Raw genomic sequence first — 26,041 nt, 5'->3', positions numbered from 1 at the left:
ATTGCTCTGTATGTTTGAAATATATAAATGAAATTATATCTGATCTATCATTCTATAACTTTTTTCACTCAACGTTATATGGTGGGTATTATCCATGTTGAAACATGTAGAATTAGTTCACTTATGTCCTATAGCATGACTCCATTATATTAATATAACAAAATCTGTCAATTCATACTCTGCTATTATTTCATATTTTGCTATTAAAAACAATGCTGATATAAAAATCCTGATAAATACTTTTTAAATAAAATACTAAATTAGATCTCAAGAAGAAACATATTAAGCTCAAATATAAAAATACTTATAATTACATAGTTTACTTTAACATGCATCAAGAGCCTTAACAGATTTATATTTTTGGCCCAGTACTGCCATTGTAAGGCTCAATCCCTGAGGAAAAGTCCTATATTTTAAAAAGCCTTATAACAAGAACAGCAGAATTCTGGTAATTGCTCTCTACTTGTGTGTATTTATTTGAAAACTTCAATAATAAAAAGTTAAGAAAACAAGTTTTACACACAAAGATGTCTATTAAAACATGATTTTTATATAAGCAAAAAGATGGAAATAGTCTATATAACAAGCAAATGTTAAAATACTTTATATGCATGTACTGAAAGGAATATCTTAAAGCCATTAAAAATATTTATAAAGATTATATAATAATACGAGCATTCTTTATATTATATGAGAAAAGCCATTACAATTACAGCTAGTTTGCTGCTATTGTTTTTTAAGACTGAAAGGTAAAATACTGAAGTTGTGGTTAACTTTAGGTGGTAGGAAGACAGGCGATATGGTACAGAATTATTTATTTTCAAATATTCTTTAACAAGTACACATAATTTTTTAGATTGAGAAAGAAAACTAACTTAAAAAAAAAAGTCACTAGGTAACAAGACCAAAAAAAAAAAACTTTACTAACCATCTGCAGGTCGTCTGTCGTGGCCAAAGAAAACCCGTGTGGCTGAACTATTAATATATGGTAACGGAAGCTGAGGTAATGGACCATCTGGTGATAACTGACTTACATTCTAGAAGAAATACAAAAGAAAAAAGAGAATTAGAGAAAACTCCATTTTCTTCATATTTGCTTCCTCATTTTTTAATACGTAAGGTATTAAAAACATGTTAAGCAAAGATATTAAGATAAAGAAATATTAGTTTTACTTAACACATCAGTCATAAAATTTACAACTAGGAAGAACTTTAGATATCACTTATTCTGGCCCACAAGAATCTTCCTAAGGTTATTTAGTTAGTTAGCTTTCTTTGGACGTTAAACTTCCAAACATGATTTTGGTGTGCATTTTACTTCCTGTGACTCATTACAGCATCCTATCTACCAAAATTCTAACCCTGTAATTTCAAATTAATCAAGTATAAAAGGGTAATTATTTTCTGCATGGCATAAATACAATATTCACTATTCATAGGCCTTGACAAAAAAAATTACAACTTCCAATTTTCCCATAAAACAATGCTTTATATTTCCTATCCATCTGTCTCAGGGAAATATTTTTCCTTCCTTTAATTTTTCTGGGTTACACTATAATAATTTGCCACAGATCTATACCTCATCTTTCGAACATACTTTTCCAAAGAATGGTAAGAGGACATAATCTATTGTAAAATCAATTATGACTCAAAAAAAAAAAAAAAAAAAAACACACACACAAGCAAACAAACCAACACAGTGAATAGGCCAGAAAGCCTGTGGCATCTTTCTTTCTTTTTTTTTAAGATTCCAAGAACAGCTACAAATCAAATCTTTACCGGAATAGTTAAAATCTCTTTTAAATAACTGTGGAAGGGAAACGCAACTCAGCTCTCTGACCAAAAAGCCTAGCCTGCCACACTTTATTATAACAGATAATTATATATATTCTACTAAAACCATTTTAGTAGACTCCTACTAGATAGCACTGAATATGCCTTTTGTTGAAAATGACTTAAATATGTTATCGTTTACTCTTGAAAATAAGTATTCACCTTGTAAACATAAAGATATTCTCTAAGGAAGGACCCTTGTTGAGCTGCAGATTGTTTACTTTCATTGATTAAAATATGCCTAAAAGCTGACACAGCATTGTCCAGTTGCCTAAGAGTATAGGACTGGCGCCCAATAGTGAAGTTAATGTGATCTTCTGCGAGAGACCAGCCTTTTCCTTTATAAACTTGCATGGCTTGACAATAGCAGCGTAAAGCATGTTTTTTCTGTAAGAAAATAAACAAAACAAAGTATTACTATCCAAATTTCTCTTAGACGAAAAAACTAAATACACACACAATCAAGTAACTGGTAACTGGTTCTTCCAAGACTGGAATGATAAGGAAAATGAAATTAACACTTAGGAATACCTCTCTGCAATTATTACTAAAACCAAGAAATCCTGAAGCAGGCAAGCAGCTGCTTTGTCCAAGAGCAGGAAGTCTAAAATGTCAGGAATAATAATTACTTCATGAAAAGCCATCTGGGAATTTCCAAAGCAGTAGTAGCATATGGAGTTGTAGATTAGTTAGAGGCTTGGTTTTTAGCCTGTAAGTGAGGGCTACCTTATGAAGTCTCAATTTTGTTATGGTCATCTCTCTTTCTACACCACTGCATTGGGCAGAATGGAAATACCCTGTGTGCGCTAAAACTGCATGTGTGAGTATATGGTGTATTCATGTATATATATATTTATATACCAATGTGCATTTTTAAACTAGTGGTTTGTTTGTTTGGTAGTGATAGTTTGGTTTTTCTTTTGCCAACTGCTGCATCCTGCCACACTCATGAGTAGATATTTCATGCTAATCACATTATCACTGCTACCCAGTGAACTCAACTTCCACCCTAAAAATGGGATTTGATGCCAACAAGGAGGCCTTTCTCCACTAAACCTTTTGCTTTAGAATGTTCTCTTGTACCCATTCCCCTCCCCAGGGTAGATTACAAATTTTGTACCATGTATAGACAGAATTGTGTTTTTTTAATAAAAGAAACATTTTCTTGATAAAGAGAAAATGAAAGTAAATCAAAATCATGTGCCCCTTGACAGCACACCATAAGCAGAACATAGTCTCTCTTTTATGATATTCCTACACAGATACCCAATTTGAATCTCATCATGAGAAAACATCACAGAATCCTACACTGAGCAACACTCTACAAAATAATTGGCCTGTAATCTTCAAATGTCAAAGGATCTTTCTGAACAGGATCTTTCTGCTATGAGGACATTTATGGGGCAACTATCAAAACCCAAATGGGGCCTGAGGATTAGATAGTAGTACTGTCTTGGAACTAAGTTCTTGATTTTGATTGCTGTATTATTGGTTATACAGGAGAAAAGTTCTTGTTTCTAGGAGATAGGAAAAATGTCTTAATGTAGTTGGGGGTAATAAGGCACCAGGTAGACAACTTAATTCTCAAATAGCTCAGGTAAACAAAAGTTCCTGAACTGTATTTGTAACTTTTCTTTAAGTTTGAGACTGTTTCAAAATAATTTTTAAGTGATGTTTCTTGAAAAAAACAACACTAATCTCCATTTTGCATTTAGTAAAGGAAGACAGATACTGAGTCTTAAAATCTGAGAGATACAGAAAAATAATTGAATATGTCTAAGTGTTCAGTTCAAGTGCATTTTTAAGGATTTTGTGGAAAGCATCTAATGAGATTTAAAAGGTAACAAAATTTAAAATCTACCTTTTAAAATAAGAAAGACTGTCCAGGACATTCTGAACACAAACACATACACCCTTCCTAGCACTTTCTTAAATTTTATTTTTACTGATTTTAATCTTTATAATACCAGTTCTACTTTTTAAATGCCTTTTACTTGCTGATATTCTTAATGAAAAAATAATTAAACTATAAAAAATTTCGGGGGACAAGATAAGCAATTCAGCATGAACTCTCAGAGAGGACTGAGAGAAATGGCATTACTCTGTCGTCCTCACTCATGCTAGTCAACATACACACCTGTTTATAATGGAAATGTCATGAAAATCTGGTGCTCCTAAGAAACAACTTGGCCTCAAGTGTGTGTGCTCTATGTACCCTGTCTTCCAAGGAAGATACTGTTCTTGACCAATTTTAGTAACACATATATTTGCTTTTCCAGTAGATCTGCATTCCAAGTCATACTTTCAGGTTTCTACACATTGTCCGAGAATGGAACTTTCTGGGTTTGGGGTATATAAAAGAGTGGTCACGAAATAGCAAAACCAACTAACTACCTTGGAATTATTAACTCCATGCATAACTGCAATTAGAAATGATTACTAGGCCAGATAACAAATGTATCTCATCCTACCACAAGTGTAGCCTTTTTTTTTTTTTACAAGTGTAGCATTTTTAATTTTCTGTGCATTTGCTAGAAGCAATATGCCCTGTAATTTCAGAAGGTAAATACAAAAGCAGCTGTTTCCAGTTCCAATGACATCATCATTCTCACAAATGAAACCATTCGCAAAAGATGTAGAAAAAGGATGACTTTTTTAAAATAAGTGATAAGAGACCATTCTTAATGGGGTATATAATTTTCCTAAGCAAAGGAAACTATATGTTTAATATGTTTTGTAAATTTTGGAATAGAACACTTTATGCAAAGATAAACAATGGAATAATGTATCTCAGATGCACTTGTATTTACTATGGAAGAAAGGCCATTAAAAATGACAGTTACGGTTTTTAATTATTTTGCACTTTAGAGCCTGAGAACTTCTAATTCATGGAGTGTATCAATTATTATAATAAAACATTTAATTTTATAACTATTTTTAGTTTTATATTTAACATATTGCTACTTCACGTATTTTCTAACTTGCCAGTTACTAAAAATATAGGGAGGAACTCAATCTTCAAATGTTGATTCTTAAAAATCATGGTATTTTCACAAGAAGTTGAGAGTAATTTTTAAAATTTTTTTCAATTACAGTTGACATTCAATATTATATTAGTTTCAGGTGTGCAGCATAGTCATTAGACATTTATATAATTTACAAAGTAATACTCCTGATAAGTCTAGTACCCACCTGATACCATAGTTATTACAATATTACTGGCTATATTCCCTATGCCGTACTTTAAATCTCCATGTCTATTCTGTAACTGTCAATTTGTACTTCTTAATCCCTTCACTTTTTTCACACAGCCCCCCAACCTCTGTCCCATCTGGCAACCATCAGTTTATTCTCTGTATTTATGAGTCTGTTTCTGTTTTGCTTGTTTGTTTATTTTGTTTTTTGGATTCCATAGTCAAGTGAAATCACATGAAATTTGTCTTTCTCTGACTTATTTCATGAAATCTTACCATTTGTAATACCATGGATGGACCTACAAGGTATTATGCTGAGAATAATTTTTGAACACCTTCATTTCTTTGTACCTTTAAAGTAACATACAATTAAAACCACTGGCATGTTTTGGTTAACACAAACTTTGAAAAATTTAAGTAAGTTCATAAAAATTCATAGTAACACATAAAAAAAAATCCTCATATTCCCCTACTAGATAGAAAGCTCCTTAAGAGACAAGAGCATGTTGATTTTATGGGTATATGCTCAGCAACCCGTAGATTCCCTGAAATAGAGAGATGATTACTGAATCCACACTTCTATCTATTTATAACAAACCACCATCTCACTACGGTTATCAGTCTATGCCTCCAGCAAAGCTCCCTCCAACTAATGCTTAAAGGGACAACTGGGGATGGAGATGTCTCTCTAAATTAATAAAGTCCCTCCAACTCAACTGCTTCCAGGGACAAGAGACAGAAGATTTCTACTCATTTAATATTTAGTAAATGCCATTACAAAGTACTCTGAGAAACAACAGAAGACCAGAGCCGAGGTAGGGAGAGTTCAATCCTTGTTAAGAATATTTGGCCCTTCATATATATGGTTTGGTTTAACATTACAAAAATTGAGACAAAATTCCAAATTTTATTTAAAAAAAAATTTTTTTTAAATGAGGCTCAGAGAAGTTTACCAAAGTTAAGTAGTGAACAAAAGATCAAGACTTAAACCCAGATTTATCTAAATCCAAATTCATATCCTTACCAATATAACACATTACCTTGAAACAAAACTTCTATCCATTTTTAAGATTAATATTAAATCATAAAAAATTAACAAACAACAAATTAGAATTTATAAAGTAAATTCTAATAAAAATTAAAATAAATAAATAATTTTCTTTTTAAAGAAAATGCACTCACCTGCCCTGCTTTACTAAAGCGATGGCCTGCCAGGATCATATGAAACGCGTATTTTCTAACCATGGGACTCTTCATGTTTATGAAGCAATGTGCCGCCTGTTCCAAAAGAAGTGCACTTCGAAGATCAGAATCCTATTGAATGTTTAAAAGAAAAGGTTAGTTTCACAAAGTTAAAAGTAAAAAAGATAATTGGTGAAACAAATTAATTTTCTTAAAATAATATATAGCATATTCGATGTTTAACTTAAAAGTATCTGAGGGCAGAGATCAAGGGGTAATCTAATCTTGATGATTCTTCCAATAAGCACACATTTTTTAAAAATCCTTCAAAAACTTCTCCACCATGAAATACTTTTTTTTGCTTTTCATAAAGCTAAATGTCTAGTTATTATATGCACCACGTAAAAAGTCTCTGGAGAAATGTAATCCTTTTTCAAATGGCAAAAAAGTATATAAACTGGGAATTTAATACAGGTATACTAATTAAAGGTAAACCGGAAAACAGAGCAAAGAAAAAAATAGATTCACATCAATCAAATTTCTTCTGGAAATTAGATGTCCATATTTCCATCCATCCAAGAGCATATTTCTATCCATTGAAGAAAAAAGGAAAAACAGAATGTGTGTAGATTAAGGAATAATCTAATCTAATACTTTATCCTCTATCAATTTTTACTGTATTAAAAATGAATTCTCAATTTTTGCTATAATTCAAGAAGGCCAAAATACGTTTTATTAACAAGTTCAGAAGGCTTCCCCTTCAAAGATTATCACCTGCTCTTAGTACATTAGTAAATGGTACAACTTGAATTAGTTTCCACTTCAACTGAATCTTACAATAGTGTCTATGAAAAATACATAATGCATTCATATCCTCACCTATTAGGACAACTTTTTCAACTGAAAGAGTCATCATTACTTTAAAAATAACTGAGAAAGTACTGAAGGTTGCTGATCAAGTATCAACAACATTTTCATCAAACTTTCTCTAGGTTTTCAGCTATTCTCAAGCTGAACTTACCATGCCCTTCCATGTGTTCTGCTGCCATTATTTTCCCCAAGGAAAGTTGAAAACAGAAAACATTGACTTTAAATGCAATAATTTCAACAAATTATAATTATAGCAAAAAGTGTTCATAGATCATTATAACTATCTCTTTAACAATCATAAAATTATATTAGAGCTGAAACAAATCTGAGGAAACACTCTAAAAGCATTCAGTAAATAGATATCTGTTTCAACCCCCTCAAAAACTAATCAGATAATTTTTCTAGTAAATAAAATCCAAAAGCTAGTAAGTGCAAAAATCAGGAATATACAATTAACAAGCAGTTCTTAACCAAGGATTTGCATCAGAATAGAATTATTTCTCTAAAAGAAGCTAGAGAGCTTATTTCTGATTTAGGAATACACTTTCTTTTAAAAAAAATTAACAGACTCTTTTTTTCTTAAAGAATAAATGTTTGAAGGAAAAAAGTGAACATCTTTCCCATCCCATCCCTCATCAGATTTGACAGGGGTAACTATTATTACTCACTTGGTGTTAGTGTGTCATTTCTCTCATATATCATATATAGGCTTATATGTTAAACACATAGGTTGTTAAAACTACACATACTTTTTTATGCATAAGTGGTATTATACAGAGTATTCTTTATCTAACTTTTTAAATTTAATATCATAGACATCTTTCCAAGACATCTACATCTTTCATTTCTTTTGAAGCTATATTGTATTCCATTATATAAATGTACTATATTTTACTAAGTGTCCAACTGATTGATTTAACATTGCTTCGCATTTCAGTAACTACAAAAAATGCTTTGACAAACATCTTTCTAAAAACATTTGAGTAATTATACAAATATTTTTATTAGACAAATTTCTGGAAGTAGAACTGAGTTAATGAAAGCTATGCACATACTTCAAATTCTAAGATAGCCAAACTGCTACAAAAAAAAGTAGGATCAATATATATTCTCATCAACATAGTGTGTATTTTCCACTCTACTTAGTGAAAAGTCATTTTTTAAATGTTTACCCCTTTAATAAAATAAAGACAACACTTTGTTTCTCAACATATATTTTTTTAATAGTAAGGCTGTTAATCTTTTCATACATTTAAAGGTCTTTGTACTTTTTCTCTGAATTGCCTGTTTATACTCTTTTGTGAATGGATTTTTGTGATTATCTGCTTTGTAAGAGCCCTTTGTACACTTAATATCAGGCCTTTGTCATACATTTGCAAATAGTATTTCCCAGTTTTGACATGAAAGGGTCCATTCTTTAGTAGTCAAACATACTACCTTTGCCTTTATGGCTTCAAGATACTGCATCAAGCTAAGAAACGATGTTATTCCTAGATTTTTTTAAATGCTCTCCTGTACTTTCTTCCAGTTTTTTTGGGGGGGTGGGGGGTATTTTTCGCAATATAACTCAATTCAGCTGTAATGATATTATCATGTAATGAATAGGAAAGGAATCCAAACTGCTAGTTAGATGTCACAATACCATTCACTGAATAACATAATACTCCCACTAAATGACACCTAATCATATGTAGTATTTAAATTCTCATTTATTCCATTATTGTCTATTCTTATCAATGTAAACAGTTTTAATCTCTATAGCCTTATAATACATTTTAATATACGGAACAGGTAATTTTCTCTAATTATTTCTTCTATTTTGTTATTTTATTTAGGCTTCTCAATAGTTTCGCATTTTCTTTAACTCCTATAAATTTTTAAGTTTATCCTAGCATGCCCATGCCCATGCGCGCGCGCGCGCGCGCACACACACACACACACACACACACACACACACACACACACACACACACACGGCATAAATACATATATATATATATGTATTTAATTGCCAATGACGCTTCATGAAATTTTAAGACTTGGATGGGCAGCCACCCTGGACATTCTGATCAAGATAAGAAATATGTCCTATGTATCTTTGATGGTATGTAAATGATTCTAATATACAATCTAGTTAAGAACCAGCACAGTAAATCCTCAACATTCTCAAATTTAACACTCAATGGCTGACCAATTCAGAAGACCTGGCATATATTAATTTAGCTGAAGCAATTCAGAAGTCCATGGCATATATTAATTTAGCTGAAGCAAAATTTATTCTTGCATACAGTAAAGCTGTCAATTTGCAGAAAGAATCAATTTGCAGATCTGAATACCCTACATTTTTATCTCACTGCAGTTTTGTTCTTTGTTAGTCCCTGTCTCTTATAGTCACATCTAAAGTAGGAAAAAACATTGTTTTGCAACAAAAAAAAAGCCCCGAAAAGAATAACTGCCATTAGGGTTGATGGAAGAAAAATTAAAGAATTTCACAGTGATAGTTTTATTTAGAAAGCAGAGACTCAGAATGAGGTGAAGAATAAAATTTTATTTTACTGGCAGTTCATATCTCTGATATGAACATATATACACATCTATACAGGTAGATGCCATAAGGAACTAAGAAAATAACATGTGATACCACTTTAACAGGAACTCTAGCCTATTAACTTTGCCCGCAACCAAGAGATAATTTTAACAAAAGCGTAAAATATGAGGATAAATATAGAGAGAAAAAACAGTCTAAGCTAAGGCTTCAATAAACCCTTCCATAAAAACACAATTGATAAAGGCACCAGCTGCACAAACTTAACCGAATCAAATCTCAAAGATGGCTCTAAGATTTTTTTCTTTGCATAACTGTAAGGTTAACAGAAAAGGTGCTATAAAGCTGATCAATTTACCACAGGAACAGTCCGTCCTAAGCTGGAGAAACTTTTCAAAATTGTTATTACTATCCCTGAGAAGCAGATTTATTGTACTGAAATGCAGTAACAAAGAAAAAGGGCTATAAGCACAGACTAAACATTCAACACAGAAACACAAACACAAGTAGAGGAAAAGCATCATGTCTTAAGCACCAAATTCAGATATACTATCCTACATGCTGGTGAATGTGGCATGTTTTATCATTTATCATGGTTTGCTCTTCCATGCTGAGAATGCCAGGGCATAATAAAACAAGTATAAGATTCACTTGCCCATAAATTTGCAGTCCAAAAAATAAAGTCAAAGCACAACTCTTTTCACTCAAGCCTCACAGCTGTCTTTTGCTATAATGGTATCAGCAAAAATCTAAGAAATACAATTCATGAATATCAAGAGTGTGTAACTCAGTTCACTATCCATATACGATAAGTGCAAATTAGTCCAAATTTAACATAAATATATATAGTATACCTAGCAGTCTTTATTTTCAAGTTAGCTAAAAGAAATATCTGAAAGATATAGCAGAAAGGCCACTGAGAATCACAATTTCTGGGGAAACATATCACCGCTTCCCTCCACACATCACCCCAAAGCAGTAAATGAAAAGGATAAATTTCCTAGACTTTCATGACAAAATAAAATATCCAGGTTTGAAAAAGGTGAAAACAAAGAGTTGGAAAGGAAAAGAGAACAATGACAAAATAACAAGGTTACAATACAGATAGAAGAATTTGCTCTAAAGAAATTTTATTCACGCTCTAGGCCATGAATTCCTTTAACATTCACTGATAAACCCTAGGTAGAAAAACAGAGCAACATATTCAAACCCAAGTTAAGATTATTTATTATAATGCAGAACATCAACACACTCAAGAGCCTATATTCAGCTCTACCAAATAGTTTATGTCTGGCAACTGTTCGTATTGGTAAGTGTTCATGCAATATCAATTATTAAACATTTTTAATATTATCTCTTAACCTCGTTAGTTTTATCTTACAGAAATCTTTTTAGAATATTTAATGGTTCAGTGCAAGAAACATTTGTAAATCATATACCATGTGCCAAGCCCAGTGTTAGGCACTAGGGATAAAAATATAAAAGGCAACACAGTCCCCTAACCTTGAAAGCTAACAGCTTAAATATAACTTCCAATATAATATAATAAGTCAGGTCGTAAAGCATTATATGAGAGGGCAGGACAGAGATACTTAGGAAAACCTGTGGTATTGCTAACAACTATCTGAAGAATATGAACGATACCAAGACTAGTGAATTAGATGAAGAAAAAGGGCCTCACACAGTCCAGGAAAAGGACATGAACCAAAACAGTAGGAAGAGGGATTAAAGAAAAAGAGACAAGTATAATATTTGGAGATATAAAGAGAAAACATGTTTAAGACGTAAACCACCCGGACCAACACCCCGCCAAATTATGTTACTGACAAGAAAATATAGGAGCATCTAAAGCAATTTCTGCCTGGAGCAAATAAGGAGCTAGCTAATTGTGACATAATTTAAGATCATAATCTATAAGGTAAGAAAGTTTATGAATCTAGTTATTGAAATGTCAACTTAAAGGTGCACTGGAAACACCCAAGTAGGTAAGTCTAAAAGGCAGTTGGCTGTACAAATCTAAAGCTCAAAGAGTCAGAGCTGGACACAGATTTGAGAAAATCATGTAAACAGATCACCCAAAAAACATGTAGAGTAAAAAGTACAGCAATCAGTCCAAGGACTAAACCTGTAGTGTACATTAACATTTAAAGGGCAAAACAAAGGTGTTTGATTTTATTCTTTTGTTCTTAAGCATTCATCCAAAAAAATGCATCTTTAACCATACTTATAAAAGAATTACTACCATTCTTTCGAAGCCTGGAGTCAAAGCAACTTAATGTGTCATAAACCTTAAACAGCAACTATAAATGGATTCCTTTTTCTCCCTTCGAAATAATCATAATATCTATATTATAATAATTAAGATGATTTTTTTTTAAGTTCATACTAGTGAAATAAGATTTAAAAATCCTGAGTGATTACTCTTTTTAAGCATCAATTTTCTATTAGGAATGATGCACGCTCATGTTACTTTAAATATTGTTATGCATAGGTCAGAAGCTAATTCATAGAAGATGTACAATACATGTTTATGGTTAATAATAATGTGGACTTAAACTCTAAGTAAAATCAGTTTATAAAATATTGCATTTAAAATTAATTCAATAACTAAAGTAGTCATGTTATAAATTCCCAAAGAAAGATTCCCCTTGAATTTTATGTTTTGCACACCCTCTCAAGAAAAAAGAAACACTTTTTAAAAATTATGAAATAATACTGATTAAATACTACACAGTTTCAGTACCTCACTGGTCAACCGTATTAGGAGAGCTGCAGCCTCTGAATATTTGCTTTGGCTTTTTAAGATTTCAGCACTAAGCAATACACATCTTTCAGCCAATACCATATTCCTTTAAAAAAAAAAAGATGAAAAATGTAATTAGCACCACAATAATATCTTAATACATCATAGTTCAATAAAAGTTTCCAAGTCTAATTTCTGAGAAAAAAGAAATCTATGTCCTTGTTTTCTACTTACCAAAAAGGTTAAAAAAAACCCTAAAAATTCTCATTACCCATCAAAACTTTTTAACATATTATTTTGTAGTAAGAATACAATGCAAAATCACATTTCATGTATGCAAAATGCTAGAACCTAACGAGTATCTCTGAACCAGCAGCTATTTAAATAAAATTCTGAATAGAAAAGAATATAAACATTTTACTTGTATTTCTTTCTCCTTCCTCATTGCAAACTCTGGTTATCTGTGTTTCATTCCACTGGCTATTTTTAGGAATATTTAAGCATTTTCTTTCTTGTATTACCATTGAGAAGTTTCAATTAGAGAGAGCATGGGACCAATGTTACCTAATTCCTAAGTAAAAATTCTTTGCGAGAACACAATAGGTTGATTTTTCTTGGGGGATTGCTACCATCGGTAATCTAATTCTTATTTTTATTCATTCTTAAAAATAAGAAAATTAAATGAAAACAATCTCTTACTGTAAAATTATAACAGTGAACCCTTTTGTTGGGAAACAGCAGCAACATCTTTCTCTTTTTGCTTTCTAACTCTTTTATCAAACTACCACTTGACCTTAAAATTACAACCAAAAAATACTAACTTGAAGGTAATTCTAAACAGAGATATTTTTAAGTTACAATTTACCACTTTTAAAAATTACAAAAAGAATTACAGATCTGCCACATACTTCCTATAAAATCATGGTTTTTCTTAGAGGGTTAGTATTTATGACTATCTAAGAATGATTTAATGAAGATAAAAGACTAACTCCTACTCACACATGCACAAATATGCTCAGTCCTTAAAGAGTTTCCTTAAGTAAACTATAAATTTCCTTAAATCTTAACATCATTGTTTTATTTATTTATGTTTAATTCTTCACCTATTTCCCTAGGTGGTCAGTAATTAAGGCACAAACCTACCAAGTCCAGGACTTTATTAATTTGTTGTTAATTTAAGCAACATTTTAAAAAATCATCTGTGTCAGCCAATGGAAATGCTGAGGACTCAAATATTTCTATGAAAATCCCTATCTAAAAGATGAAACTGATATAAGAAGTTAATAAACAGGTTATGATTGATTTTTATTATGATCTGGGGAGACAAAGGAGGGAAGAGATAGTTTCATAAAAGAAAAGAAATTTAAGAAAATATTTTAAAGATAAATAGAATCTCATCAGTTAAAAAGTGGAGCTTGGCATTCGAAGAAGAGGGCATTTGCAAAAGTAATATTGTATTTTCTATATTTTAAGAAAATTTATTTACATTTTAATATTTCTGAGACACGAGCTGTTTAAAATTGATATGTATAATTAATGTAGTATTTCTAATTATCCTAAAATATCCATTAAATTGATGATAAATCTTACCAATTATGGTAACTTAGAATGAAGATTATAAAGTAAAATGCATGACAGTTAAGTGTATTTAGAAAAAGCATATACTCTGCTGTGGACAAAAGGACTACACTGAATTGCCAAGGCTTTTTTGGCTATCCAGGTTACTAGACATTATCCTTTTTTTTTTTTTTTTTTTTTTTGCATTATTCCATGTGCATCTCTCCAAAAGCTCTGTGTTTCATGCAGACAAGAAAAATCTTGTCCAGAAAGAATGTTCCAACTTCTTAAAACTCTTTTACTTCTCTGGCTTCCCTGATATCTCTCTCCTAGATCCTCTACCTTTTGAATCTCTCCTTTTCAGACTCTTCAATGGTTCCCCTTTCACAGGAGACTGTATCACCTGCCAGAATCTCCAAATATATTCTCAGATTACATAAGACATAATAGGTAGGATTTGATACAGGCTCTACCATTTACTAGCTGCATGCCCTTGGACAAGTTAAACTCTAAGTTTCAGTCTCCTCGTCTGTAAAATAAGAATAATAGTGCCCACCATTTCACAGGCTTAAGAGTAAATGAGCATGTAAATTACTTTGGCATATTGGCAAATGCTGAGCCCTCAATAAATGTTAATTATTATTATTAGTGTTGTGTTGGAAACATATCACTAAGACTAATACTACTTATACTTCAACATTATAAAAGACAATTGCAACCCATCCTCCAACCTACCCATGATACATAGAAAAGTCAGATTAATATTTCTGAAAAATCACTTTTATTATGTCAAGGCTCTACTCAAATATTCAGTAACTCCCCATTTACTGCTACATGACTCTTAACTACAGCTTAAAAACAGTAATAATGAGAGTTAAGGCTCCCCACATTGATTAAGGCTCAAACCACCTTTCCAAACTGACCACCCAATGCATTTCACAATCACCCTAACCAAGCCAGGGTTCTATTATTCCCTTTCTTTAGTAATAATGCATCGAAACATTATTCCTGCCAATCACAATTTCTGAAATGTCTTCATGGCTCTCAAACCCCAAACACCTTTCTTTCAAGGCCTATTCCTCAAACATCCCATGAAACTTCCTCTGACTACTTCTGGATCATTCATAGTCTCATTACAGGTAATGAGTTCTAACTTCTATAGAGTTCCAATAGAACTCACTGTGTGTAAAAAAAACATCTCATTTTCTTCCCTGGATGATTATTTAATTGTTTGTGTTATGCGCATTTAACAAGGAATGTTCAAAATAGCTAATACCTGGCTAAACAGTGGTTAAGGTCAGATATTAACACAATACAAATCACCCTCAATATAACATGTAACCTCAACATTACATATAACAAATTCCTAACCACAAATCCAAACAAAATAGGAAAGAATGTAATAAAACACGTGTTTTATTATTTGATTTAGGAGTTAAGTTCAATGTAAAAAAAAACAAAAACACATTTATATCCAATAACAATATAAATGCCAAATTTACCTCTAAGTGGATAAAACACAAATATTCTAGTCACCTACTTGCAGATATCCCTGTATGTCTGGATTGCTGTATCCATGTAATGTGCAGGGTATGGCCTAGGTGCTCCTGGCTGAAGAAAAGCTGATACTGCTGCCATTTCCTAAAGGAAAAGACATTATTTATACTATTTCAAAAGAGGAAATACTCTTGTAGTTTAGCATTCAGGAAGCCTAAAAATTGGAATAAAATTTGTTTTTAATACATGCACATGTATAAATTTCATAGCCTAATGCAGACTTGAAAAATATATTTATATGCTTTCAGTTTTTAAATTCTCTAGTCAAATTCCAAAGTCTGTCATTTAGTATTTAAATGAGCTTTTCAAGAAGACCTAGTAGTAAACACTCTGAGTTAGTATATATACAACTACCAAGCGAGTCAAGCTTAAGATTTCTGCTACTCCTCCCTCCCTGTTCTTCTCTATTCCTCAGTAAGTAGAAAACAGATCAATGATAGGACCACAGAGAGAGACAAAATAAAATACATCTCTTTCCAACTGCTGGCATCAAAATATGAAAACAGAGCTCACAACAGCTTGCCCTATACGAGAATTTTCACATTCTCGTTTATATCCTGCATCCTACAGAAGGCACAAAAACCATTCCTCAGACCTATATTACTGTCAATTTTCTAGGTATTTTATTTCATTTTCAAAACTCATTCTCTTGTCAGTATCTATGACTTTAGCTAATAATTCAAATAATATACAATGGTGCTAAAAGATTTAGAAATTAAATTATAAGTTTTGGCTTTCTTGGTAAAATGTCCTACTATGTTCATGCTTATGCTCTCATAGACCAAGTTTTAATAAAAAATTAACTAGAAATAAATGGAATCTTCAGAAATTCAGAGGAAAAAACTTTTAGAATGAATAAATGTATTTCTCTGCAACATTTTTTTAAACAAATATATAGAAATAATTATCTAAAAACTAGGACATGATGAAAGCCTTTAACCTGAAAGAATATGAGTTCCAAGACAATATGAACCATATCTGTTTCAGAATATCTCTGTATTCCCAGCAGCCAGCAGTGTCTGCTCCAAAATTTAATGAATAAACCTAATGGAAATATGTCATATCCATGTGATGAAATATTCTACAGCTCTGAAACATGTTTTCTTAACCAATTTATATTTTAACACACACAATGTACACACAGTTCTATATTGTTAAAAAATGTCAAATATATATTAAATATATTGTATACAATACTATATAAAAATACATTTACCATATATGAACTATATATTAACTTGTATATATAAATAAGTGTACTAAGAAAAAATCCTGTAGAAAAAATGTCCCAAATTCTAAGTTATTTTCCATTTTATTTCTATAAGAAATATTGTCAATATACATTTAAACAAAATTGACATCATTTTTACAAATACAGTAAAAACATTCAGAATGATCAACCCAAGTTACTGCACAATCTTCAATAATCAACCATTAAATCATTTCTTATATTCTATAATAGTGGATTAATATATTTTATAAAGAAATATATTCATCAAGAAATGGCACGATCACCTCAACCATCACTTAATTATGACGAATTAAACTATAAAAAACCTATATTTCCTCAAGAATTCCTATTATTGCTTTTTGCCATGATGTATACATTTGAACTTTCTAGTTACCATAACCAAATATTTCCTATAATCTTTATCTAAAAAAGGCAGGCAGTACAGTCTGTTCTACTACAACACATTATGACCTTATCAATTAGCTAATATGTTAATGGTAAATAGGGAGTAGTATCGTACAAATAAAATTTATATTCATACATAAACAATGTTTCTTAGGCAGCAGATCGAAAATAGCAAATACAAAATTATAACCTTCAACAGCAAAGGATAAAGCCATGAGCTCAAGCTGTTGCCCAGGCAAAACTTTTTTCATCTGTATTTTAAGGAAATACAGATGAAAAATGCCTACACTTTGGTGCTCACGAGCTCTCTCTACAGAGAAGTATAGTGCCAGCCCTGCACAACTCTTGGCTCAAGGCAGGCTGAACTTCCTTCCATGTTCCAGAGTAGGAGTTCCTCCTCCCCATTCCTACTCTCAGCCAAGATTTACATATTGGTTTTGAGGGGTTTTTTATTCCCTAAGGTAACCTCTAGCCCTGATGGGGTGACCTCAGCCTAATTAAATTATATAGGTTACCTCCCAAGGTAGAGTGAGTGAGTGAGTGAGTGAGTGAGTGAGTGAGTGTGTGTGTGTGTGTGTGTGTGTGTGTGTGTGTGTCTATGCGCACGTGTACATGCTGTGGTTACAAAGATACACAGGTTTTAAAAGGGCTGTTCCAACTCTACTTTTCTCTAAGCCCTATTATTTTTAGGGCAACTTTTACAGACTACAAAGATTTTCAAGTACATACATGTTATAGCAGATATGCCCTTATTTGCCAATGCTAAACTGCTTTCTCATATAACTGCTACTAATATCGTCACCTAAATGGTTGAAATGCAGTATTTATCATACTATAGATGAAAATAAAATAGCTTAAGCACCATAAAAATCATTAAATTTTTCACCATACTTTTATTATAAAATTTTACCTATATACAAACATTCACTTTGCAGGTATATTATGTAAAATTTAATAATTTTATATTTATACCTATGTTAGAAGGTATTATTGAAATAACACTAGGTATTGTGAGATCACATTAACTTATACTAGATGACTATAATAAAAGACCAGAGAACATCTAGACAAGAACAAGTCATATAATTTTTCAAACACTTGAACAGCTATTTTAGCTTTACATTTTTAAGTTATCGGTTTTAGTTTTACACATACATAGGATTGAAAAAAATGCAAAATGAGGCAATTAAACAAGTGTCTACATAATTACCCAATGAAGTATTATTTAGAGTTCTTACACATTTTTGTTCTTCACACTTTTGTTTATGAGTTTACATATTTTTAAGAAGATTAAGGAGAAAATACCAGTGATAGTCTTACTCTTTTATTAAGCAGGGAAAGCAGATAATACATTTATTTATGACAACTTTTCAAAAATACTATAAGGTTATACTATAAGGCAACAAGTATAAAAAATTCTTTCTGAAACCCCTAGATTTATATATATTTATAAAAACTAGCAGCCAGTGATTACTGACAGCTTATTGTGTACAAGGCAGTGTGCTAACCGTATACCTCATCTAATCCTATGCCATTAGGATTCACATGTTCAGACAAGAAAAGTGAGGCTTAGAAACATTCAATAATTTCCATTACAGTCTGTCTTACACCAAAGTACATGGTCTTAACCAGTATATAGTCCTACATCAGAAAAAAACATTTCAAGCAATTTAAAGACTTTTTTCAAGAAGTCTAACAGCATTTTCTAAAAAAAAACTATACTTTGAATATAACTGAAATTAAGGTTAAGGTACTAATCAAAACTAAAAAATCACTCCTCATGTATTAATTACCATGTTTAAATGGACCATTTTGTGGAAAATCCATCAATTCAGAATAAATTATTTCAAAAATTATAAAGCATTGTATGCTCTTTATCCCTACATATTTTGTTTGCCATTTCATAAAGAGAAATCATTATTTATGATAGCAAAAATAAGAAATTATAATACTATAGAATACCAACCAAGGCACCAGCTGCATATAGCATTGCTTGATCATTAAGAAAATCCTTCTTTGCAGTATGATAGCAACTGTAAGCCAGATCATAATGCTGCACCAAAAAACATAAGTCAGCCATTTTCCTGATTTGAAGCTCTGGTGCTTCTGGTGGATATCTATAAATACAAAATAAGTTAAGAAAGTAATTTATAACTTATGACCCCTAAACCATTAAACATTATAAAAATGTGTTAACAGCTGCTCAACTGTCCAGAACATGAGGAAAACTAATCTTGTTTTATAAGAATTCTACCTCCAAGGAGAGAATGTCAAGTCTCAAAGATATCTGGAAACAGATGGTCATATCTACATTTATATAATTTATAGCTCTATAATGAGAACTTAACACAGGCAAGCACTTTCTCCATGGTCAAATTATGAAATAAATGGTTAATTCCACGTTAATTCCACTTTTATATACAACCGGGGAAAAAATTAAAATCCAAAATGGGTTAATTTCATTTTCCCTTAAAACAGGATTTTATATTAAAAATTTTCTAAATATAGGCTATGCCTTAGAATCACAAAACCTCGATAATTCAATAAAGTTATTAATGAATACCGACTTTAATTCCATTTCTTTACAAATAAGGAAACAGATCCACAGTAAAGTAACTTTTCCCAGTTATCTTAATTTTTAGATATCCAATTACTTAAAAGTTTTTTCGATTAATAAAATTTACCTTCATCACTGTTCTTATCTACCTGAGTTTTGACCAATATTAAACTCAGAAAGTGAAGAAACAGTCATTTTTTTGGAGGACACTAGTCAGAGTTAAAGACAGAAAAAACAAAAACAATAATATTTCACTCACAGCAATCCAGATGTATTTTTCAGCTCATTTATGCTCTTTTCTGGAACTTTACTGCCACTAAACCATTTTTTAGTTGCAGAAAATAGAGATCGACTCAAACCTTTTCTTGATATTAGCTAAGAGAAAAGATAAAATATATGGACGAATATGAGAATTTAATATTTTTATTTTACACACAGAAGAAAATATTATAAATAAGTAAAAAGCTTGAAGAGTGAGAAAATGTTCATTTTAACAACACTAATTTAAAGAAAATTGTCCAATGATGGCAAAATCCCTAGTGAAATGAATAAGATTTAACAGAATTCATTACTGACGGTAATGTTAGTAAATCCTGATATTGGTCTATCTATAAAAAAAAGAACTTCAAATACTTTAAATATTTTTAAACAACTTATACTACTATACTCTCAAGTTCACTACTTACTAAAATTTTAGAAATACTAATCCAAAAAATAAAATATTACCTGATCATTTAATTGCCGAATTGTTTTCTCTATATGTGGCAAAAGGCCCCGAAACGTGAACTCTTGTATAAACTGTCGAATTCTATCATGATCAGTAAGGGTTAAACATGCACCATGAATAATTCCAATATTTGCTTTCTTTGTTTCGTGTAATGATGAAGTAGATTTTACATGATCTGGGCCATCAATGCTGTTAGAAGTGTCACTGGATGGGTCCAATTGAAGTGGGTGAGCTCTAAAGTTATTTGGTAGGCCATCTACTGAAAAATAGATCTATCTTTTACTCTCGGAATGCAACAGAAAATTGTAATATTACTACCATATTGCTAAAGAAAAAAAAAAAAGGATGTTGGAATCATTTTTCTATATTTCTTAGAAGTCTAAGATACAGTAACATTAATCTTTTCCCCTTTAAATTACAGGACTTGGATTAATACTTGTTAAACATAACAGAAATTCTAAATTCATTTAAATAAATGAAGAAAAATATAATTTTTAAATAATATATAGAACTACTTTCAAATAGTACAACTAAGCAATAAAAAAAATTACAACAAAAAAAGTTAAAGCTACCATCAAAACTAAAATTTAAAATACAAAAATAAGACTCTTAAAATCATGTGAATTTTAGAAATAGTTCATGCTGTACATATCTTCTGCTTTCTACAAAATTTTCTAAAATAAATCTGATATATAAAACAAATTTTAAATGTCAAAAAAACCTCAATTCAATAAAATCTTCAGAATTGAAAAGCTAACTTGCCTATTATCCTTTTTTATGAAAATTTCCCTCATCTTTTATCTATAAAGATTAGCATGCTTTGACAACAGTGCATATTTTCAATCAAAAGAGAAACTTAGAGAAAGTATATCAAGACCTTTGACTTCGTTATCTAATCCATCCAATGAAAGCAAGTTACTGTCATAATTCTTATTTGAAGTTATAGTACAAGGGCCATCTTCATATGATTCCTATCAAAACAAAATAAAAAGCATTAGCAGTTATAGTTAATCATGTTTGATACCACTAAATCCATTAATAACTACGATTGCTCTGCTAATTGTCTCATTTATTTGCTACCACAAGACTCTTTTCTTCCAATCCTCCAAATTCTTAACTTTTCTCATGTTATCTTTTCCTAGCACTCTAGTCTACACATACTATATTCTTAAATTCCCTGTCACATTCGATCTAGTATCCTAATTATTCTGAATTACAGTTATCTCTATCTCAGTTTACCTGTTTATATGTGGTAAGTATATGTCTATACGAATTCCTCTATATGTGTCTACATAAAGAATAATGACAAGAGAGTGAAACTACTAGAGTCAAGCCAGGGGTAAATAGTATGAAATCTCCTGGTCATGAACCTGGTGTTAACTAGGTTGAAGTGCATTCTGAATATATCAAAATATTTATTTTATACAAAGGTGCCGGTTCCTCAGTCAACAAAGAAAACAAACTAAAAATACCCAGACTACTCCAGGAGACCACTAAATATTAGGTATTATTGTGAGTGCCACACTTTGAGGGAAATATATTAACTAGAACTTAGGAAGAGGAAAGTGCTCTAGACAAGAAACAGTCTGAAACCACCATTCTGAAACTATCATTTAAAAAAGATTTTTAAAAACTCGGTATATTTAGCCTGAAACACATAAAATGGGACATAAGAGTCATCTCCCTATATTTTGAAAGTTATCTTAACAGAAAACTGATATGGTTCTTGCAGGATTGAGTACAAGCAAAAGGAGAAAATTTTGGTTGAACTTCAAACTGTTCAGACATGGGAAGGGTCACCTGAGAAGATAGTGTGTACTGTCACTAGATGACAGCATTCGTAGGTTTAAAGGAAATTAAAGCATTAGAACAAGGTTAGATTTTATAACCTTTAAACTATCCTCCAATTCTGGACTTCTAGGGTTCTAAGCTACAGAACTGCTGATAGCTCTGGTTATCTGTTAAAAGTTCTCAAACTGAACAATCTGACTTATGTTGCCTTTCCCAACCTTAGATGCTTGGCTCTACTGAATATTTCGATACTGTTCCTATTCTGAGTGTGGCCCTGAAAAAACCATTTCAAAAAATACAGCCCCTTCACATTCAACTGGTTATTTTTTTCTCAATTTCCCAGCATTATCTTAAAGAAGGTCAGCAATCACCTCAATATTTAAGTGAGTAAAGTATCAGTATAGCACTATATCTGAATCAAAAATTACATATATAAGAAAAATAAGGCAAATAAACAGATGATTAAATCATAGTTATATCAGAAAAGTTACATAAAATTTAAAATTGATATTTTTTTAAAATCACATAAAAAGTATATAGTTTAATTATACAAAATATATTTTCCATTTACTTAAGAAATCCTACTTCTAAACAAAAAACAGTCAACTCTTGATTATCTGAACTAATCATAGAAACTTGTCATTTGAGTACTACCAAGTGGCATATAAGTTTGATAGTGTGAAACCATACACCCACTTATGCTTCAGCCAACAGATAACAGTTAACATTAGTCTAGAACTCTAGGTTAAGAAAGGAGATTAGGAAGAACCAACACTTCCTGCAAATTCAGAAAAAAAGGAAATCAGAGTAAAGTTAGAGAAAAAAGCCCACCCACCTAAAAAGTATGAGCTCCAAAAGGTGGCCATAAGAACAGCATGTTGAAAATGAAGGAAGGCAACCCCAGAGCATGTGGATAATAAAGAACTGACTGTAAGCATTCATAATGAATTAAATGTACAAGTCAAAAATTCCATTCTCTACATGTCTAGACAATCAATTCTTAATGTATAATTCACTTTTCATTTTTTAAGAAAAAGATCAATTAACACAGATATTATATTCCGGAAATGAATACACATAAGAGATTATTATTAGTTAAAAAGAATTTCTGAACCGCTGATTCAAGAGCTCCCATGGTGACAGACAAAAACTAGCCAGATTCCAAAATTAATATTAATAATTCTACTAGGTAAACCAAGACATAAAAAATTCTACAGTGATACCATTATGCCATAAAACTGAATTATAGCTTCTGTGATTTGCTTCATTGTTTTTTACATATACCTGGTTTTGAATACTATTTTTCTGGAGATACTGACTCCAAGGATCTGGTATCTGTTCATCTGATGCTCGATTAGATGTTCGAGAATTAATTTTAAGTAAATAGCAACCCTGAGTTCCATATTTCTGCTTCATTTCTTCATAAATGGATTCAGCTCTAAAATACGGGGAAAAAAGTTTGTAGTAAATGGGTAGCACGTCTTAGGCAATAAAGGATATTAAAATATCAAAAAATGCAAAAATAATCTCCCAAGGCAGAGTAGAAAATTAGAAATAGAATATATTTAAAAATGAAAATTAAGACCATGATCTTAACTGAAAGTTAGCTAGCTAAGATATCATTATAAAGCAGAGTTACTTAAATTGTGTTTCATGGGAAAATTCTGCAAGCTAATCCTGCTCTCTTATTCAAAGAGAGAATTCTGGTGGTCAAACTAGTTTGGGGAATTACAGTAAACAAAGCCAAACAGTTTATTTACAGTAAATCACTTCTCAGCTTTCCATGTGCTAATGTGTATTATGAATTTCCAAAGAACAGCTGCAAACTTATAGATCAGTAATTCTTTCAACTATGAGAACTAATTTTAGGAAATTCTGTTTTCTCTAAGACATTTACTGAAAAACATGCGCTAACACAGAAAAGTATAGCGCCAAAAAACTTACAAAACATCCTCTACTACCACAGTTTACCCTTCCCCTGGCTGTCTCCATAGGAACCCAGTACAGAGGAAGAAAAGAAGAAAGAAAACTCAATAAATAAGAGCAACCAAGGTATTTATTACGTAAAATCCATCCTTTTTTCTTGCAAAATTTATAGATATTCATGGATAGCTATATCTATGAGCTATATTTCAGATTAACAAAAAGTATTTTGATTTCTATATTTTAAGTTAACTAAACTTGATAGCTGGCGGGAGATAATGCAAATGATAAAACAGCCTAAGAAGCAAACAGTACACTCTGATGTAAAGTAAAATTTTGGTACTTAGAGCTAATCTAGTTTGAAAAGGTATTTTTAAAAAATCAATCAGCTATCTGGTGCAAATAAAACGCTGAAAAATCTCATATTCAAATGCAGATGCTAATACTATATAAATAACAATCCAAGCAAACAATTAAATCATATTACACACTATAAAATTAAGGCTAGATAAGTGATATAGTTATAAATTTGTATAAGTACAAATATATGTGTATGTATACACACTCAAGTACAATAAACTAAACTTCTGTTCGCTTTACCAATGATACTGCTAAACATAAAAGCCACTGATCTAATATGTGAATTACTTCTTAAACATCTTAGTTACAATCATTCAATATGAAAGACATATACCATATTCAACTGATAGAAACTAATTTTAATAGCTAGTTCAAACTATTTCTATTTATATAGTATACTTTACTATAGACTGTTTATGATTTCAGGCTACAGACTGTTTATGATTTCAAAAAATTCTAAATATTAGTAATTCTCAGAATAATTATTTGGTTTTATAGAGGAAATTTATTAAAAAGATGATGGTTTGTGGTGCTCAGAACAAGAGTGAGAAATAATTATTTAACTGCATATCCTAAATAATTCTTTGAAACAAGAGATTAATCTGAACCACATCTTGAACCAAAAGTCAAAATAAACTCCAAAGCCATAAGTAAAATTGCTTTTAATGTTCTAATTTTTTAAGAATTTATTTTTAAAGATAAGTTATTCACTTATCCCAAAGGTAAAAGGACTACAGCAAATCGCTAATAATGAATATTAAAGGGAACATAAGAAAGAAATGTTTAGATGTTTCTGAGACTGTGAAAAACATCGAGCCTAAAAATATAAAGTGACAAGAGAGTGAAGAGTGAAAAATGAAGCGCCTATAAGCAACAGCCAGGAAGTGAAATGTTAGAGGAAAACTGGGATAGAAAAGAGAAAAACTAAGAAATAATTTTATATAAAGTAAGAATTAACACCTTAGACTTATAGGTGTAAAATGACAAGCATTTCTGTACAAAGATTGTACTAACGGAGATATATGTTGAAAGAAAAGTTTAGGTAAGCAAATGAAATCTAACACAAAGAGACTTAGCTGTTAAATATAATTCTGGATTAAAAGATATAGTTAAATGTTTTATTAATATATTTTTACTTTCTTAGATGAAAAGCATATCTAAAATTTAAATAAACCATGTCCAAATTAAAGTTAAATCATTTAACAGAAAAAAATTGTTAATTAAAAATATAAAGCTTACCTCTGTTCATCTCCTGCACTTACATCATGTAAAAGTACATAATATTTAAGTGTATTTGGTATAAACCACTTGGGGTAGGAATAGTCATTGTTGTGCTGAATTCGATGTTGTTCTTGTGACAACTTTGAAAACTGTTCCACAGGTTCAGCTTCACCAGACGATGCTACCAACATACCTTGTAAACCGTATTATTAAGGTAATTATCACTTATCGCTCAGTGATAAATATTATGCTAATAAAATAAACTTTAGAAAGATATTCTGAGCTAAAAAAAAAAAAATCTGATTTCAGAGGTTTTCACAGCAAGCACAAAATAATTTCTCCAAC

At 31.1% G+C, this 26,041-nt stretch overlaps 1 protein-coding gene across 3 annotated transcripts in view; it reads right to left on the bottom strand.

Moving 5' to 3' along the window:
- The window catches only part of TRAPPC8 (trafficking protein particle complex subunit 8), an 81,142-nt gene that overhangs the window by 36,848 nt on the left and 18,253 nt on the right, over window positions 1-26,041 (bottom strand). For 2 of the 3 annotated variants that reach the window (XM_039843888.1, XM_039843870.1), the window contains exons 4-14: window positions 25,715-25,889; window positions 23,477-23,630; window positions 21,279-21,372; window positions 20,401-20,660; window positions 19,934-20,049; window positions 19,084-19,234; window positions 15,465-15,565; window positions 12,368-12,473; window positions 6,210-6,341; window positions 1,996-2,220; window positions 929-1,037 (exon numbers count right to left, since the gene is read on the bottom strand). In XM_039843888.1, the coding sequence (XP_039699822.1) occupies window positions 929-1,037; window positions 1,996-2,220; window positions 6,210-6,341; window positions 12,368-12,473; window positions 15,465-15,565; window positions 19,084-19,234; window positions 19,934-20,049; window positions 20,401-20,660; window positions 21,279-21,372; window positions 23,477-23,630; window positions 25,715-25,889 (1,623 nt within the window). The remainder of the gene's footprint in view (window positions 1-928; window positions 1,038-1,995; window positions 2,221-6,209; window positions 6,342-12,367; window positions 12,474-15,464; window positions 15,566-19,083; window positions 19,235-19,933; window positions 20,050-20,400; window positions 20,661-21,278; window positions 21,373-23,476; window positions 23,631-25,714; window positions 25,890-26,041) is intronic. The other variant, XM_039843879.1, reaches the window with a different exon arrangement.

Source organism: Pteropus medius, unplaced genomic scaffold (assembly GCF_902729225.1).
Source record: "Pteropus medius unplaced genomic scaffold, Ma_sr-lr_union100, whole genome shotgun sequence".
NCBI lineage: Eukaryota > Metazoa > Chordata > Mammalia > Chiroptera > Pteropodidae > Pteropus > Pteropus medius.
This window is presented reverse-complemented; position numbering and strand designations above follow the sequence as displayed.